The 19257-nt window shown below is 54.2% G+C and overlaps 1 protein-coding gene across 1 annotated transcript in view; it reads left to right on the top strand.

Moving 5' to 3' along the window:
• Positions 1-238: 238 nt before the first annotated feature.
• The window catches only part of NOTCH3 (notch 3), a 34704-nt gene continuing 15685 nt past the window's right edge, over positions 239-19257 (top strand). The window contains exons 1-19 of the mRNA XM_006876815.1: positions 239-338; positions 2861-2939; positions 8365-8507; positions 8592-8930; positions 9603-9725; positions 9812-10045; positions 11249-11404; positions 11485-11670; positions 12171-12284; positions 12479-12592; positions 13333-13566; positions 13679-13789; positions 14993-15185; positions 15281-15432; positions 15558-15671; positions 16294-16449; positions 17225-17450; positions 18228-18429; positions 18665-18818. Coding sequence (XP_006876877.1) covers positions 239-338; positions 2861-2939; positions 8365-8507; positions 8592-8930; positions 9603-9725; positions 9812-10045; positions 11249-11404; positions 11485-11670; positions 12171-12284; positions 12479-12592; positions 13333-13566; positions 13679-13789; positions 14993-15185; positions 15281-15432; positions 15558-15671; positions 16294-16449; positions 17225-17450; positions 18228-18429; positions 18665-18818 — 3130 coding nt within the window. The remainder of the gene's footprint in view (positions 339-2860; positions 2940-8364; positions 8508-8591; positions 8931-9602; positions 9726-9811; positions 10046-11248; positions 11405-11484; positions 11671-12170; positions 12285-12478; positions 12593-13332; positions 13567-13678; positions 13790-14992; positions 15186-15280; positions 15433-15557; positions 15672-16293; positions 16450-17224; positions 17451-18227; positions 18430-18664; positions 18819-19257) is intronic.

Below are 19257 nucleotides of genomic sequence, written 5' to 3'. Positions count from 1 at the left end.
ATCCGCGGATCCCCTACGCTAGCGGGGAGAGTGCGTGGGGGAGGGGGGACTGGCGGGGACCCAGGGGGCAGGGCGGGGCGGGGCGGATTGGGTTGACCGCGGGGCGGGGCCAGCGCCGAGGGCTGGGGGCGGGGCGTCCGGCGGCCTCACTTGGGCGAAGTTGGCGGCGCGGAGGCTGGCCCGGGACGCACCCGGAGCGCTGGGAAGGAGGGAGGAGGGAGGGTCGCGGCCGGCCGCCATGGGGCCAGAGGCCCGGGGCCGCCGCCGCCCGATGTCGCCGCCGCCGCCCGTGCGGGCGCTGCCTCTGCTGCTGTTGCTCGCAGGGCCGGGGGTTGCAGGTGAGGGGTCGGGACCTGGCGGGCGGGGTCCGGGCCATGCAAGGACCGAGAACTTGGGGCTGGGGGCCAGGGAACCAGCGGCTCCAAGTCGGGGCCAAGACGCAGGAACCGGGAGCCGCGTGGCAGTCCTGGGGGGCGTAGAATGAGGGGTGGGGGTCAGCCCCAGGGGTACAAGGAACTAGGGCTCTGCAGCCATCGGGTTGAGGATGAAAGAACCTAGGAGTTTGGTACTGCGGGCTGTAGATTTGGGGATCCGGGAATCGAATCGAGAAGGGGTCTGAGAGTTCGGGTTCACTCCATCCCACCTCGCCCGGAGTTCTAGATAGGTCACGATCGGGGCCTCCAGGCCCCCAGGACAGGGGTGTCTCTGACTAGTGGTGCCCCCACCCTGCACAAAGTCTCCCCCATCCCAGGAGGGCCAGCGGGGCGGGAGGCGGCGAGGGGGCGCGAAGTTCTGAGAGCGCTGAACTCTGAGAAAACTTCCCAGGCCGGCTCGCGCCAAGACCCGGAGCGGAGCCGGAGTCGTCCGCGCCCCTGCCCCCGCCTAGCCCTCCCCCAGCTTCTGCGACCCAGTGGTCCTGAGACCCGCCTCCCGCGCCGGGATGGGAGGGGGCGCTGGCCCACGTGCTCCCTTCGGACTCCAGAGCCCCCTCCCCCGTCCGGGGCCCCCAACCCCTCCCCCTGCTCGCCCTCTCCTCCCCCAACCGGGACAATGGCCGCGCCGTCTAGACACCCCCTCCCCTTGGCCGGCCTCGCGCTTTCTTTGCCAGACAAAGCGGGCCGGGCTTTGGAGTCGAGTGGGGGCTGAGGGGGCGCCCCCAACAGGAGGCCGGCCGGTGGAGGAGGGGCGCGGGCCGACCCGGGCCTTGGGTCCCCGGGGGCTTGGCGCTGGCTGCAGTGGGGTGGGGTTGGGAACAGCCTTCCAGCCCAGCCCTGGAGCCCCTAGGCCCTCGACCAAGGCAGGACTGGGCAGGAGTGACCGCCCCCGCGGACTGAGGCACACACATGGCTTGTCACACACTTGCAGGCACATGAGGTCCGGTCTCTCTAGTGGAGGCCCCCGCGGACTGAGGCACACACATGGCTTGTCACACGCTTGCAGGCACATGAGGCCCTGGTCTCTCTCTCACACACACACACAATGCAAATGTGCACACACCTGGCCCACATGAGGACACACCCAGACCCCAGTGATACACTGACATGTGCACACACAAGCACATATGTACCTAGGCCTCACACATTCAGACACACAGGGACATGAGTGCAAGAGCATGCCCACATATGTCTCACATGTGTACTTCAGCACATGCTACCCATACCAGACACACATGTACATTCATAGTTCACATGCAGACATAGCAGCACACCTGACTCCACAGTTCACACGCAGAGGCACACACCAGGCCCAGCCTGCAGGCATGCAGTACACATGTGTAAGGCCAGACCTGAGTGCACAGATGTTCACACACAGACATGCACATGGGCACAACATGCACACCCAAGTCCAGAACACAGGTCACACACTGGTGCCCCCCCCCCCTCAGGTCTGCAGCCCATGGATCCTGGCACTTGAGTTGCAGGGTGGGTCCACAAACACCCACAGGTCCCATCTGGATGTCATGCGCATCTCCTTTTCATGTCCAGCCCAACTCTCTGTCTCTGTGGCAGCTTCTAGTTTCTTTTATGTTCCTGCCTCTGTTTTTTATTACATCCCTTTTCCTCCTTTTGTACAAAAACATGCACCATGCATGTTCGCACACACACGTGTATACAGATACATGCATTCACACACATGGACACACAGGCAGTCATACTTGCATGCTTGCATATGTACACACACATACCCATGTTCGCAGTTCTCTATTCGTTCCTTCACACCCAGCCCCACCCTGGACCCATTCTTCTTCGGACAGTTAGATTATGCCACAGCCCTCAGGGATGAGGACGCTGGACAGAGCAGTGCACATCTAATGCCAGCTGCCCCTCCCTCCACACATGTTCCACCCCAGCAGGGTCCAGTGCTTGGCTGCCTTGGCAGTGGCTGGGCTGCCTATGGGGCGTTAGAGCCCTTACTCCCTTCTGGGTACATACCCTGCTGGAACTGATGCCCAGCATCATGGGCCCCCTTCATGACCCCAAGACCCAGGCCCACAACTCCAGCCCTCCAGCTAGCACATCCTGACCTGGTATCCCCATCCCAGGGCACATCTCAGCTCTGGCAGCTCCCTGAGCCCCCACATCTGGCATAGGCAGCCCCACCTCCTACCCACCCCTGCTTTGTGGATTCCCAGGGCTAGAGCTGGCAGGGACAGCTGCAGCTCAAACAGCTGGGGCTGGGGCATGGGGGGGGGCGTGGGAACTGTGGGTAGGGGGCTCCCTGCACCATTGGAGACACCCCCAGCCTAGCGCAGCTGTTGTCTGGGGGAGGGAGGAAGGAGGTCTGCCACTCTAGCCTGGAGTTCCTGGATGCTGGGCTGACCCCCTCCCTCCCCACCCCCCACTTTTACCACCCTCCACAGCCTCCTCTTGCCTGGATGAGAGCCTGTGTGTAAATGGAGGTCGCTGCATCCAGCTGCCCACGCGGATGGCTGTCTGTCTGTGAGTCTCGGAGTCTTCAGTGGGCTAAGGCCCAGCGATTTGTCTTCTGCAGATACTGGTGGTCTTGGGCAACAGGGATGAAATCTCATTTCCCCCTGGGGGAATAGAGCAGGGTTAAGGCTCTGGAGTTTGCCCAGCCTGGGTTTAAATCCCATATCATGTTACTGATTATCTGAGATGTACATGCTTTAAGCCTCAGTATCTGTGTCTGGAAAATGGACCCGTAAAGTCCCTGGATGATGCAAATGAAATGCTTGACTGAAAGGTTATAAGTTTGAGTCTGGCCCAGAGATGCCTTGGGAGAAAGGCCTGTCTGTAAAGATTACAGCCAAGAGAACGCTGGTGCCCCATTCTATTCTGTAGCACACAGGGTTGCCATGAGTCGTATTCAACTTGAAGCACTGTTTTTTGGTTTAATTCAACTCCAGGAATCCCTAGATAGTGCAAATGGTTAATACTCAACTGCTAACAAAGGTGCCTCAAAAGAGAGGCCTGGTGTTCTGAAAAACTTCGGAAAAACCAGCCATTGAAAACCTTACATTGCCAGTTCCACTAGGATTGGCATGAGTTGGGGTCAGCTCAAGAGCAACTGGTTTGTCTGGTGATCTCAGCTTCACAGAGTCACATGTAAAGTCTCTGATGTAGGGGTTATTATTCAATCAATAAATCTTTAGGAAGCAATGTTAGGACTGGCACACTCCCATTTCTCTAGAATTGGTGGCTCTGCTGCACTGTGTGGTCTTAGGCTAGTTATTTCCCCTGTCTGAACTTCTCTGCACCTGTGAGATAGATATGTTCTTTCTGACTGTGGACTATGAAGTGGCTCTAGAATTCAGTTGTTGGATAATACAAAAAAAAGGCAAAGGGTTGGGGATAGTAGACAGGGGCCTGATAAAGCGCTGTATAGAGATAGATGAGCTGAATTTGAATTCTGGGCTCTGGGACACCTTGGGCAAGTGCTTTGAGTTTTCTGAGCCTCTTTGTGCATCTGGAAAATTGGGGTAGTAATAGCTCCTCAAGGAACCCTACTGAACCCACTCTGAGGGAGAAAAGATCTGGCCATATGCTGTGGTAAAGGTGGTTGTTGTTTAGTGCCTTCAAGTCAGTTCCGACTCATAGTGTCCCTGTATAGGGTTTCCAAAGAGAGGCTGGTAAGCTTGAACGACCCGCCTTGATATTCAGATTGACCTTGTACTCCAGCGCATTAACCTACAACGCCACACCAGCCTAAGGAAACCAATGGGGCAGTTCTACTTGGTTCTATGAATTGGAATCAACTCCATGACAAACCGCAACAATAGCTACGATATATCCATCCTCCTTTGAGCTCTGGTAGCGTAGTGCTTATGAATCGGGCTGCGAACCTCAAGGTCAGCAGTTCGAAACTACCAGCTGTTCTGATGGAGAAAGATGAGGCTTTCTGCTCCCGTCAAGATTTACAGGCTCGGAAACCCTGTTACAGGGTCGCTATGGGTCGGAACCGACTCGACGGCACTTAACAATCCTCCTTTGAAAAGTTGGTTGTAAAGATAAACAGAGACCAGCATAGTGCTCTGCATAGAGTAAATGCTTAATAAATAGGTGTTATTATAAAGGTTGGAGTCCTGCTGTGGCTCTGTGGGTTGCGCTGGACTGCAAGGTCAGTTTGGACCGCAAGGTTCTTCTTTGAACTAGCGGTTCTTCGGAAATCCTATGCAGGATCGCTATGAGTCGGAACCGACTCCATGGCACTTACCAACAAAAGCAATTATAAATGATTCTGGTGTGGCATTGTAAGACAAGCACTAGTCTATATGAGTCGGAACCGACTCGAAGGCACTCAACAACATAAATAATGAGAGAAGCACAGGAAATAGGTACTATAGCTGGAACTTCTCTTCTGGTTACAGGAAAGACTTGGTGCTATTTATAATCTTATTAGTATCCGTTCACCCAGCAGCCATGAATTGATTATATATTCACTTATACAACTAAGTGTGCCAGGCACTGGGTTAGGCCCAGAATGGGTGATCTGGGGTGACTGTATTCCTAGGGGAGGCACTTTGAAGTTACACAGGCACTTATTTTGACTGGAGCCCCATCTGGGGGTACCTGGGTAGGTGGTGGTGGAGTAAGGTAAGGTGATTTTACCTGGAGTCACACACCTGGGAGGTGGAGTCATGGCTGGGCGCCTGCGTAGTGAGACTCTGAGCCTGGAATAAAGCCGACAGGTGAATACGCCCGCGGCTGTCCCGCCTCCTCCCCCCCAAACAGGTGAATCACCGGCGCGCGCGGCCGCCCGGAACCCGGATCTCATGGAGCGGAGTGGGCTCATTTCCCCTAGTCTATCCGTGGGAAGCACTCCCCGCGGGACCCCCCAAAGACCCTTCCAGGTCCAAAATACGCGTTCCCTCTAGGGAATACTTCAAATTGCCCTCCCATGTAACTTCCAAGGCTTCCACCACCGGAGGCTCCCTTGCTCTTGTCCCAATCCCCAACCTCTCGCCTTCCGATGCCCCCCTCCCAACTCCCGAGTCCGCGTACCCCTTCACATCTCCCCCAAAGCCCAGGCCGTGGGGCGGGGCTCAGGCGGGGGCTGGAACCGGCCTGACCGGTCGGCTGGGGCGCAGGACGGCGGAGCGTGGGAACCCGCCCGCGGCGTCGGGAGAGGGCGGGCCGGCGGACGAGCCGCGCCCCGCTGGTGGTGGAATTGCGGGTGTGCGGCGCCCGGACGCAGCGCGCCCCCTCTAGGCCCGCAGTAGTGACGACCGCGTCGCCCCGTGGGCCTTAGGCTAAGGGGCTGGAAGCTGGGCCTCCCTTCCTCCAAGCGTCCCCTGCACACTCCCCAGCCCAGCCATGCCTCGACCTGTCCCGCTAGGGGCCGGGGTTGGGGGATTTTGTGGATGACGCGTACTGAGTCAGCTACTTGTTTGAGCTCAGCCCCAGGCGTCTGGGACTATGAAGGGGGAGGGAGAACGCGCAATATATTCTCTGGACCGAGTGAAGGAGAGGGAGCAGCGTTGAGAGGTGGGGCTTGGACCCTCCTGCGTCTTCTGGTCCCAGCATCTGACGCCCCCTCATAGTTCTCAAATTTCCAATATTTAGTTTCCCTAGTGCTATCCAGAAAGGGCTGCGTGTCGATAAACCCCAACTTGAGAGGAATCCCGACATTGATGCCTCAGCGCCCTTCCTCCAGCAAATGGAGGAAGGGTTGTTTGTGTCTGGCTAAAGGTGTGTATTATCTGTGGGGGCTCAGGTGTTCGTCCAGTAAAGAGCTCTGCTGGACTGCTAATTGAAAGGTCAGCATTTAAAATGCCATCAGCCCGCTCTGCGGGAGAGAGATGAGGCACGTGGGAGAAAGGTGTGGCAGCCTGCTTCGTGACTATTCGTTGTCGTACCATGGAGTTGGTTCGGACCCATAGCGACCATGTATATATAGGATTTCCTAGGAGCGAGTGGTGAGCTTGAACCGCTGACCTTGTGGTTTAAACCGACTTTGCAGTCGGGCGCATTAACCCACAGGCCACACCAGGACTCTCTTGGAAACTCTCCAGGTAGTTCTACTCTGTCCTACAGTCTCTATGAGTCAGAATTTATTTGGCAATGTTTTTTTTTGACCAGTGGTGTCCATCTAAGGAAAACTGGTAGTGCAATGGTTAATAGCTTAGTTGCTAACCTAAAGATTGGTAGTTGGAGCCTGTCCAACCAGCAGCTCTACCAGATAGAGACCTGATGATCTCCTCCAGTGAAGATTGTTGTTAAGTGCTGTGGAGTTGATTATGACTCATAGCGACGCTGTATAGTGTGTCCAGGGAAGAGCTGGGGAGCTTGAGCCTGCCACCTTTCCGTTCAAGTTGACCTTGCAGTCCCATGCGTCATACCAGGACTCCAAGATTGCAGCCTATGAAACACTATGGGGCAGTTCTACTCTGTCATATGGTGGTGTGACTTGAAAATCTTGACTCCATGTCACCTAACAGAAACATGTGTTGGTTGTCCATGTGAGTTACCTTGTGGGTTAGTTGTCCACCACCTTTGTATCTGTGAGTGGCTATGCATTTGTCTCCTGGGTTCTGACACTTTGTATATGCTCTTCCCTTTGCCTGCAACAATGTTCCCTGCGTACTCCCTTAGCTCTCTCTCTTGCCTTCAGTCTGGGTTTAAATTTAAGTTCCGTTCTCAGAGAGGTCTTTCATGACCCCACTTAATAAAGTAGCCCCACTTGATCACTCTATCTCCCTTACCTTTACCCTTTTTATGAGTTTCTGGGACTGCTGTGTGTGATAAATGACCACACTCTTGGTTTAAAATAACAGAAATGAAGTCTCTCACAGTTCTGGAGGCCAGAAGTCCAAAATTAAAGGTGTCTGGGGTAGGATCCTTCTTGCCTCTCCCAGCTTCTGGCGGCTCCAGGCGATCCTGGGCTTGTGGCTACATCGCTCCAATCTCTGTCTTTGTTGTCACGTGGTCCTCTTCCCTGTGTGTCTCCTCATCGCTTTTTATGAGGATACTGGTTATTGGGTTTAGGTCCCACCCGGATAATCCAGGATGATCTCATCTTGAGATCCTTAATTTAGCATCTGCAAAGACTGTTTCCAAACAAGGTCATACTCACAGATTCCACATGTGGACATATCTTTTCTGGGGGCCAACATTCACCCCATTCACCCTTCCTGGTCCTCTCTTCTGTCTGTTGACATGTTAAATATGAGTTCATTATTGTATATGTTCTCTTTGTCAGGTCTGGCTGTGAGCACCAAGGGGAACTGTTGTTAGTTACATCGAGTTGACTCTGACTTACATGACTCCATGTGTGCACAGTAGGACAGCTCTGTAGGGTTTTCATGGCTTTGACCGTTCAAAAGCAGATTGCCAGACTTGTCTTCTGAGGCCACCTATGGGTGGGTTTGAATGGCCAACCTTGAATACTTAACTATTTTCACCACCCAGGCTAGGGACCACTCTTACTTTGTTTGCAGCTGGATGCCTAGTGAGTCGCTAGTAAGGCCACCATTGTTAAGTGCTATCGAGTCGGTTCCGACTCGACTCATAGTGATCCTGTACAGGGTTTCTGAGGAGCAGCTGGTGGATTTCAACTGCCTTCCTTGTAGTTTGAATTCAGTCCACACCTGGAGTAAGGCCACTGGGTGGCAAAAATTTCCACTTGGCTATGAACAGAAATATTAGTGGCTTTGAATTCATCAAGTGGATCTATTTCCATTAGCTGCATCCACTGGCAGCTTGACGGAATATAGTTCAACTCTGATACACATGGGGGCGCTATGAGTCAATTAATTTGAGGCAGCAGGTGTCAGGTTAGGAGCTCCAGAGGGTACTGGTTATGTGAATGAACATATGTGCTTATTTGCTTATTTGTTGCCTGTCTTGTGTCTTGTGTGTATCGCTGTGTTCTGCCCTGCCCCAGCTGACCTGTCTCTGCCCACAGGTGTCCACCAGGCTGGTTGGGTGAGCGGTGCCAGTGGGAAGACCCCTGCCACTCAGGCCCCTGTGCTGGCCGAGGAGTGTGCCAGAGTTCATTCGTGGCGGGTACTGCCCGCTTCTCCTGCCGCTGCCCTCATGGTTTCCAAGGTGAGAGGGCGGGTGTCTAGAAGGGAGACTTAGGCAGGCAAGGATGTGGTCAGTCTCAAGCTCACCGTTCCCTGCTCCCTGCAGGCCCTGACTGCTCCCTGCCGGACCCCTGCATTAGCAGCCCCTGTGCTCACGGTGCCCGCTGCTCTGTGGGGCCCGATGGACGCTACGTCTGTGCCTGCCCTGCGGGCTACCAGGGTCGCAGCTGTCGCAGTGATGTGGATGAGTGCCGGGTGGGTGAGCCCTGCCACCATGGGGCTACCTGCCTCAACACACCTGGCTCCTTCCGATGCCAGTGCCCGGCTGGCTACACAGGGCCACTGTGTGAGAGCCCTGCTGTGCCCTGTGCCCCCTCGCCATGCCGGAATGGGGGCACCTGCCGTCAGAGCAGTGAGCATGCCTACGACTGTGCCTGCCTCCCTGGTGAGTGAGCCGTGCCCAGGGGCTCCTATGGGAGGGGACCAACCCAGCTCTGCCTATCTTAGTTTCCCAGTCCTTATTATCAAAAATACCACAAATGGGTGGCTTTACTGGACAGAACTCTATTTTCTCACAGTTCAGGAAGCTAAAAGTCAGAACTCTAGACACGGGCTCTAGGGGAAAGCTCTGTGCTCTTGAACAAAATCCTAGTCTCTTCCAGCTTCTCTTCCTTGGCTCCATAGAGATTTCCACGTGACGTCTTTCTTTCCTCTTCTGTGCTTCCTTGCTTCTGAACCCCAACTGCTCCTTTTATATCTCAAAAGCGATTGGCTTTAAGACATACCCTGTACTGATAGCGTAGTGGTTATGAATTGGGCTGTGAACCTCATCTTCAGCAGTTCGAAACTACCAGCTGTTCTGCGGGAGAAAGATGAGGCTTTTGGCACCCGTAAAGATTTACAGCCTCAGAAACCCTATACAGGGTCACTATGGGTCCGAACCGACTCCATGGCACGTAACCACCACTACCATACTGATAGGTTCTCATGAGCATGACAGAGAGAACTGTATTCCCAAATGGGGTCATATCCACAGATTTAAGGGTTTGATCTTGAAACATGTATCTATTTGGGGGACACAATTCAATCCATAATCCTGTCCCTCCCTCCATGCCAGGGTTCGAGGGCCAAAACTGTGAAGTGAATGTGGATGACTGTCCAGGACACCGGTGCCTAAACGGGGGGACGTGTGTGGATGGTGTGAATACCTACAACTGCCAGTGCCCCCCCGAGTGGACAGGTGGGCTCCGAGGCAAAGGGAGCCTGGTGGTGGACCCTGGGTGGGCATGCACCAGGTGGCTGGACTGGGATGTCTGTACGCCATAGGCCAGTTCTGCACAGAGGACGTGGATGAGTGTCAGCTGCAGCCCAACGCCTGCCACAACGGAGGCACCTGCTTCAACACAATGGGTGGCCACAGCTGTGTGTGCGTCAACGGGTGGACCGGTGAGAGCTGCAGCCAGAACATCGATGACTGCGCCACAGCCGTGTGCTTCCACGGGGCGACCTGCCACGATCGAGTGGCTTCCTTCTACTGCGCCTGCCCCATGGGCAAGACTGGTGAGTGACTGTCTTCCCTGTGGGGAGCAGGGAGCCTTCAGTGGTTCTTGAGTGGTTCAAGGATGGAGTCTGATTTGAATGTTAGAAAGATGATGCTGCAGGCTGGATTTGGGGGTGGGGAGGATCCCACAGGGAGGAGGCTGGAGCCATGGGACTGGAACACTATTGGGAGGTAACTGAGAGAGCAGAGGCTAACGGTGGTTCTGTGGTAGAATGCTTCCCGTACATATGGGAGATCCAGGTTATATTCCAGCCAACACATCTCACACACAGTCACCACTGACAACCCTTCTGAGGAGGCTTTTATGTTGAACAGATTTCAGAAGAGCTTCCAGACTAAGATAACCCAGGAAGAAATGCCTGGTGACCTACAGCTGAAAAGCAGTCCATGAAAACCTTATGGGTGATGATGGTCCAACCACAACCAGTCATGGGGATGGCACAGGACTGGGCAGTGTTTGGTTCCATTGGGTATGGGGCTGCCATGGGTCAGGGCCGCTGGACGGCAGCTAATAGAAACAGTTGAGGGTGCAAAGTGTATCTTTTAGTGAATGGGGGAACCTTTCAAAAGACCCAGGGTCAGAGAAGGTATTTGGGAAATGGGACTTTTTGAGATGGAGGAAAGGGTATAGCAGGCAGAAGGTCCAACAGAAGCAGAGACATGATGGTAGACCCCTTTTTGAATAAGAAAAAGCCTCCGTAGACTTAAAAAACAGTAAGTAGATATTTGCAATTGATTTTCATATGGTTAAAAAAGGAAGTTTGATCGCTGGGTAAATGATAGGTAGATAGTGAAAAGGTAGTAGATAGGTGCTAGATCAGATTAGACCACTAGAGCTAACCATCATGGAATTGGAGTGGTGGGTTTATTTGAAAAATTCAATAAATAATGGAAAAAAGTAAAACAACAAAACAAAAAAACAACTACTAAATTTGGTGGTGGTGGTGGCTGTGTGTTGTGGAGTCGGTTCTGATTAATGGCAACCCTGTGCTTTAGGGGCAGAAAGCCTCATCTGGTAGATTCAAACTACCGACTTTGCAGTTAGCAACCCAGTTTGTGTAATCCACTACCCTGCCCTGCCAGGGTTCCTTAACTACTAAATTACTGTAGATAAAAGCAAAAAAATGAAAACAAAACAAAATTTGAGACCATTAGGTAGATTTGGAGGGTCCACCACTGACCCCTGCCTGCCCTCTTCCCAGGTCTTTTGTGCCACCTGGACGATGCTTGTGTCAGTAACCCCTGTCATGAAGATGCTATATGTGATACCAACCCGGTGAACGGCCGGGCCATCTGCACCTGTCCGCCGGGCTTCACCGGAGGAGCATGTGACCAGGATGTGGATGAGTGCTCCATCGGTGAGGGGCTGTCTGGGAATGGGTCAGAGGGGAGGGGCCTGGGCTGGCCACACCCACACCCGCTGTGCCTTCTCCCCCAGGAGCTAACCCATGTGAGCACCTGGGCAGGTGCGTGAACACTCAAGGTTCCTTCCTATGCCAGTGCGGTCGCGGCTACACAGGTCCACGCTGTGAGACTGACATCAACGAGTGCCTGTCGGGGCCCTGCCGGAACCAGGCCACGTGCCTCGATCGCATCGGCCAGTTCACTTGCATCTGCATGGCAGGTGCTTGGTGGGCAAGACAGGTGGGGGGGTTCCCGGTGCTGGGCCAAGTGGAGGCAGAACAGAGGCTAGTGTTGGCCAGGGAGCGTGGGGGCAGGGCCAGGGCAGAACTGTGTGTGGCTGGGGGCGGTGTCCAATGGAGAAGCCTCCCGTGGGCTGAGAATGGGAGTTTGCGGTCTAGGCCTTGCGTGGTGGTAGTGGTCTCCGTGGTCGTGCTGCCTGAGTGAGGCAAGGCAGAGCCTGAAGTCTAGTACTAGGCCTGGAGGCATGGCCTAGACTTTGTCATTGAGAGAGGGTCTGAAGGACCTTCTGGAATCTCAGGAGTCTTGGACCAGTTGGGACCACTGTGGAATGAGGATACAGCCTATGCAAAACCAGAATCAAGGATTAGGGCTGAGGGCGGGGCGAGGTCAAGGGACGACAAGAAGGGGACTACTTTACCTCCTCACCCTCTTCAGAGCAGGGGGAAGCTCCATCACCCTGTTCGTCCTCCTTTCCCTCAGGTTTCACTGGCACCTTTTGTGAGGTGGATATTGATGAGTGTCAGAGCAGTCCGTGTGTCAACGGAGGTGTCTGCAAGGACCGTGTCAATGGCTTCAGCTGCACCTGTCCCTCAGGTGAGTTCTAGTAATGGATGGCCCTAGAGCTGGGCAGAGGCAAGTTAGACCAGGTGATCGGATGGTAAAAACTTTGAAATTAGTTTAAACCAAGGGAATCGGTGACCCAGGCCCAGACCAGCAGGGCTGGCGAGGACTGACTGCTCTTGACCCTGCCTGAGCCACCCCTCACTGCCCCCCTTCCCCCCGCCCAGGCTTCAGCGGGGCCACGTGCCAGCTGGATGTGGACGAGTGTGCCAGCACGCCCTGCAGAAACGGTGCCAAGTGCGTGGACCAGCCCGATGGCTACGAGTGCGGCTGCGCAGAGGGTGAGGGTGGGGCGACAGCCAGCCAATGAGAGGTCGGAGGGAATTTGGAGGCGAGGCTAGTGTGGGGAGAGGGCCAATAACAGGCTTGGGGAGCGCTTTGGGGGTCTGGCAATGCTAATGAGAAGATGAGGCAAGGCAGGACTTGGGCGGGGACAATGATCCACGTAGGCATAGGTAAGGTTGGGGTGGAGCCAATAACCAATTGGGGGAGGAGCCAATGGTGGGCGTAGGCCAAGAAAAGGCTTTGTGGGTTCCGATTCATAGCGACCCTATATAGGGTTTCCAAGGAGCATCTGATAAGTTTGAACTACTAGCCTTGTAGTTCAAACCGACCTTGTGGTCCAATGCTTTATCGTACAGTGCCACATCAGGACTAGGGGAGGGCCAAAGAGCCCTGCAGAGTCCAGGGCTCATTTAGCTAGAGGAGGTGAGTTCAAACCTCTATACCCACCCACCCCCAGGTGCCACCTATGTGCTCCCACTTGTTGTCCTGAGTGGAACAGGGTTGATTGTGTAGGAACTTGAGGTGGGGTCACAGATTTGGGAATGTCATGGCCCTGGGAGAGCCCTGAGCCCTGGATGTATTATTGGTGGGCTGGGAGTTGGGCCTGAGTGGAGCTAGTCTCCCGAGGGTCCAGTGGGTGGGCCCTGAGGTAGGTCAGAGCCAGAATTGGGCTGAGCCATGGCTGTGCGCAGGACCTGGCATTGGACGGAACTTGACCCTCCTGCCCCTTTCATAGGCTTTGAGGGCACCCTGTGTGAACGCAACATCGATGACTGTTCGCCGGACCCTTGCCACCATGGGCGCTGTGTGGATGGTATCGCTAGCTTCTCGTGCGCATGCGCCCCGGGCTACACCGGCACGCGTTGTGAGAGCCAGGTGGATGAGTGCCGCAGCCAGCCCTGCCGCCACGGGGGAAAATGCTTAGACCTGGTGGACAAATACCTCTGCCGATGTCCACCGGGCACCACAGGTGGGGCTGGAGCAGCGCCAGCTCACATGGGAGGGGCATAAAGAATTTGGGAATGGGGGTACCAGGAGGGGCCACAGTGGTTGGTGATCCCTGCCGTGTTTCCCTCCCCCAGGTGTGAACTGTGAGGTGAACATCGACGACTGTGCTAGCAACCCCTGCACCTTCGGCGTTTGCCGGGACGGCATTAACCGCTACGACTGTGTCTGCCAACCTGGTTTCACAGGTGAGTGAGCAATTGGCGAGGGTGAAGTCACCTGTGTGGCGAAGTCATGGCCCTGTCTTGGCACATACGTGTCCAGCAAGATTGTCCATTTTTTTGTGCTCTTTCTCGCTGCCATGAGGCTGTCTGTCCTGTTGGCTCAAGCTTATTCTGGAACATCTGAGGGGGAATGAAAAGATAATGGAATTTCGCAAGAACTTTTGGGAGCCTCCTTGTTTGTGAGGGTGTCCAAACTGCACAACAGGCGTATCTGGGTGGGACCAACTTAATTCTTTGTTGAAACAGAAGTGACTTTGCAGAAGTTTGTGATTGAGGGTGACTGGGAACAAGACTGCTTTGGCTTGGGGACATGGCTCTTCTGGTTTTGAATAAGAGCCTGTAAGAGAATGAGAATGAGGTATGAGACCGAGGCCCATATGTTACGTATCACAAACCAGGTGGCTGTAAAACAGCAGAATGTGCTCTGAGTTCTGGAGGCCAGGTGTCTCTTCTAGCTTGTAACTATTGCTAGTGGTCCTCAGTTTTCCTTGGATTGTAGCTTCATCACTCCAATCTCTGCCTCTGCTTCACATGACCTCTGCTGTTTGTCTACATTTCTGTCTCCAAACTTCTCTCTTCTAAGGACACCTTTCACATTGGATTTATGGCTCACCCTTACTCATATATATCCTATATCCAAAGTAGGCCCCATTCACAGGTTGCTTTAGTTTCCTAGTTGCTGCTATAATAGAAATATTCCAAGTGGGTACCTTTGATGCACAGAAATTTATTCTTTCACAGATTAGAAGTCCATTATGGGGGAAAATCCTTGTCTTAGCTTTGTTAGCATTCTCCTTAGTGTCCCTTGGTGATCTCCCTGTGAAATTTATCCTTCCCCTGTTTGTACTTGCCTGATGGATTTTTTTTGTAATATCTCAAAAGTGATTGGTTTAATACCTACTCTACACTGATATGGTCGCATTCACATGATAAACCCCTATCCCAATGGGATTCCATTTACGTATTTCAGGGGACACAACTCAGTGTCTAACACAAGTGGACATGAATTTTGAAGGAAACAGTTCAACCCTTCCTCAAAGATGTGGCTGTGTTCAGTGGGGCAAGTCTGTACCTCCACGGGAGGCGTTGGCCCTGGAACCGGGCTCTGTGTCCTTGTTCTGGGCTGACAAGGTTGCTCATTCCCACTTCTCTCCCCACTCCCTACAGGATCCCTTTGCAACGTGGAAATCAATGAGTGTGCTTCCAGCCCCTGTGCTGAAGGAGGCTCTTGTGTGGACAGAGAAAACGGCTTCCGCTGCTTGTGTCCTCCAGGCTCCCTGCCCCCACTCTGCCTCCCTCCCAGCCATCCCTGTGCCCAGGAACCTTGCAGTCATGGCATCTGCCACGATGCACCCAGCGGGTGAGGCCTCTCTCCAGCCCCCATCTCCCCTCCCCCCCCCAATTCCCCTTGACCACCTTTCTGGCTTACCTGACATCATGAATGCCTTCTGTTAGGTTTCGCTGCGTGTGTGAACCTGGCTGGAGCGGCCCCAGGTGTGACCAGAGCCTTACCCAGGATGCATGTGAGTCCCAGCCCTGTAGGGCCGGCGGCACCTGTACCAGCGATGGATTGGGCTTCCGCTGCACCTGTCCCCCTGGCATTCAGGGTACGTATCCCCACTTTCTCCCCCAGACCTTTGTCTTCTTTCTTCCTTTTCTCTTTCCCTTCAGGAACTTGGGGGTGGGTAACATAAGGGAGATGGGAACATCTTCGTCTGCCTATCCTCCACAGGCCGCCAGTGTGAGCTGCCATCCCCCTGCACTCCAAACCCCTGTGAGAATGGGGGCCGCTGTGAGTCTACCCCTGGCCAACTGGCTGTCTGCTCCTGCCCCTCTGGCTGGCAAGGTATACCAGTTACTTCTTCCTCCTCCTTTCCTTCACCTCCTGTGTACCCTGCCTTGTGTGGCATGATGCTAGGAACAGAGGGGACTCACCCAACCCTGCCTTTGAGGGGGCTTCCTTTTGGCAGAGAATGGAGCTGGACATGGATTTAGCCAGTTCCAGAGAAGGGCTATAGAGCTGGGGAGCAGCCGGGGTGCAGGGATTTAGGATGCTGGCTGAGGGTTTGGGGACAGTGTCTTGGAAGAATGGAGTCATTGGGTGGTACAATGAATGTGCTCGACTAATAGTTGAAAGGTTGACTGTTCAAGTTCACCCAGAGGTACCTTGGAAGAAAGGTCTGACAATCTGCTTCTGAAAAACCAGCCATTGAAAACCCCATGGAGCCCAATCCTATTCTGACGCCCATGGGGGCACCATGAGACAGCAAATGTCTTTTTTTCTTAGAAGAACATTTCCCACTCACTGAGACAGGAGAGGGGGAGTACCAGAATAGCATGGGCAAAAACCTGCAGGGTGAATACCACCACGCCTTGTGATTCTTGTCTATGCCCAGCTAAGCCTCAGTACCCCCAGGCCTTAGCGAGCACCTCTAACCTAAGTGTCTTCTTATTCCCCCTCCCCCCAGGCCCACGATGTCAGCAGGATGTGGATGAGTGTATGGGCCCCTCACCCTGCGGCCCCCACGGTACCTGCACCAACCTGGCAGGGACTTTCAGCTGCACCTGCCATGAAGGATACAGTGGCCCTTCCTGTGATCAGGACATCGATGACTGCGACCCCAGTGAGTACAGGCGAGCTATTGAGGGGTGCTGACTGACCTAGCAGACATGTTCCAGAAGCTTGTCCTATGTGACTGACACTAAGGCCCAGGGAGGTTGAATGATTTGCCCAAAGTCACACACAAAGTTATGGGAAAGAACTGAAGCTGGAGCACAGGTCTGTCTGATTCATAAGTCTCTGGCCTCAAGCACGTCAGCCTGTGGGTAAAGTATGAGCTAGCAGGCCCCAAGAGAGTTCTCTAATATCAGCGCTGTCTCACAGACATGTGATGCAAGCCACACATGGAGTTTTAAACACCGACTCCTGGCTCGCTCACTGTGTGTAGAGTTAAACTGCACTCCACAGGATTTTCAAGGCTGTGGTCTGTCCGAAGTAGATTGCCTGGCCTTTCTTTGGAAGTACCTCTAGGTAGATTTGAATCACCAACCTTCTGTTTAGCAGTCCTTCACTTAACCATTTGTGTCAACCAGGAACTCTCCATCGGCTTTTCTCAGGGCTGATTTTCTGGACGTAGATTGTCAGGTCTGTGTTCCAAGGTGCCTCTGGGTGGACTTGAGCCTCCAGCCTTTCAGTTAGTAGTTAAGTGTGTTAACTGTACTACCCAGGGTCTCTGAGATCATAGAAGTGGACAGAATTTGAGCCCTCTGACCAAATGTGGTCCCTCTCAATGGAGCCTAGTCTCCTCCTGAACCCCCTTTGGTGCAAGGCCTGGCTGAGGAGAAGCTGGGCTCACAGGGACAAGGCGAGTGACTTACCTGCTGCTCTTCCACTTACAGATCCATGTCTCAATGGTGGTTTGTGTCAGGATGGCGTGAGCTCTTTCTCCTGCTCCTGCCTCCCTGGCTTCACTGGTCCACGCTGCACGCGCCATGTGGACGAGTGTCTGAGTAATCCCTGCGGCCCCGGCACCTGCACTGACCACGTGGCTTCCTTTACCTGCACCTGTCCTCCGGGTTATGGAGGCTTTCGCTGTGAACGGGACCTGCCTGACTGTAGCCCCAGGTGGGTGGGCTCTTATTGGAGCTCAGAGATGGGGTGGGGCCTGGGAAGGAGAGGTGGCAGAATGGAGGAATGTTGGTTCTACTCTTTTTGTGAGGGCTCCATCTGGACTTGTGGTGTGGCACTGTAGGTAAACACTGGACTGTGAACCACAAGGTCCACGGTTTAAACCCATCAGCTGCTCCTTGGAAACTCTATAGAGGGTTGCTATGAGTCAGAACTGACTCCAAGGTACTTTACAATATCAATCAGAATTCTTAGTGGCACAGTGTTTAGAGCACTTGGCTGCTGATTGGAAGGTTGACGGTTTGAACCCACCAGTCATTTAGTGGGAGAAAGATGTGGGGATGTGCTTCCAAAAAGATGAAGACTTTTGCAAACCCTATAGGGTAGTTCTGCTTGGTCCTATAGGGTTGCTGTGGGTCAGAATCAATTTGATGGCATTGGGTTTGGTTTTGGGGGATCTGATGCCTGATGGGGGCTGGGCCATGGAAGGAACTGAACATTTTGGGAGGTTACTGTAGAGTTGGGGTCCAGGACAAGGTGAGGTCTCCATGTGACTCCCACCTTAGCATTGAAATACCTGGGAAGTTGGGCTAAGACAAGGGGCAGCGCCTCTGGAGGAGGTATGTCAGAGAGTGAGAGGAGTCCCCACCCTTAAAAGGGGCCAAGGAGGGAGGGTGGACCTGCCACGCCTGGGATTTAAACTTCTCAGCTCAGTTCTAGCAGGAGGGGCGAGGCTTATGAGGAGGCCAGGCCTGACCTTCCCCTGTCCTGCAGCTCCTGCTTCAACGGAGGGACCTGCATAGACCGGGTGAACTCCTTCAGCTGCCTGTGCCGTCCCGGCTACACAGGCACCCACTGCCAACACGAGGTTGACCCCTGCCTGTCACGACCCTGCCTGAACGGGGGTGTCTGCAGCACCGCCTACCCTGGCTACCACTGTGCCTGTCCCCAGGGCTTCACTGGCAGCCAGTGCCAGGTGGGCAGCTTGCTGGGATTCTGGGGAGGGGACCTGCCTGGATCTAAGCAGGGAAAGTTGTTCTGGGGGAGGATTCTGCTATGGGTCCGGGAAAGGGATCAGCAGAGGCCCTGGGGGAGGTGTCCTGAGGGTCCTTGAGGAGGGAGGGCCCAGATGGAGATCCTGGAACAGAAGCCAGGGGTCTTGCTTCTGTCTAGGGTTTCCCTAGTCATGACGCTCAGGTCCCCTTTCCCAGACGCTGGTAGACTGGTGCAGCCGTGCACCATGTCAGAATGGGGGTCGCTGCGCCCAGACTGGGGCCTCCTTCTATTGCCTTTGTGCCCCGGGGTGGAGTGGCCATCTCTGTGACATCCAGAGTCTGCCGTGCAGGGAGGCCGCAGCCCAGATTGGTGAGGGTCTTGGGGGTGGGGGTGGGAACGGACGTGTGTGCACACCTTGGGCTAGTGTGAGCTGATGGACGATGTTGGTATGCACTCTCTGTGTGGGCTTGGAGGCTGTGTGTGTGAGTGACAGCTGGTGAGAATGTGTGTGGCTTGTGGGACACTGTGTGTGACTGTCTCATTGTCTCAGTCTCCTAAAGGTGCTGGAACAGAAATACTGCTAGTTGGGGGGTGGGGGCTTTAGTAAACAGAAATGAATGCTCTCTCAGTTGGGGAGTTAGAAGTCAGTTCCGGGCCCTGGTTATCAGGGAAATCTCTGGGGGATGGTCTTTCTCAGTTTCTGTAGACCCAGCGTGCTTCACTTCCTTGGCATTTTCCACATGACACACATTTTCCCCTCTGTGCTTATTTCTCTCTGCCTAACCTGCTCTTTCTAAGGAGCTCTGGT

The sequence above is a fragment of the Chrysochloris asiatica genome, unplaced genomic scaffold (genome assembly GCF_000296735.1).
Source record: "Chrysochloris asiatica unplaced genomic scaffold, ChrAsi1.0 scaffold00417, whole genome shotgun sequence".
Classification (NCBI taxonomy): domain Eukaryota; kingdom Metazoa; phylum Chordata; class Mammalia; order Afrosoricida; family Chrysochloridae; genus Chrysochloris; species Chrysochloris asiatica.
The sequence above is the reverse complement of the archived record's forward strand: the minus strand, read 5'-3'. Positions and strand labels throughout refer to the sequence as shown.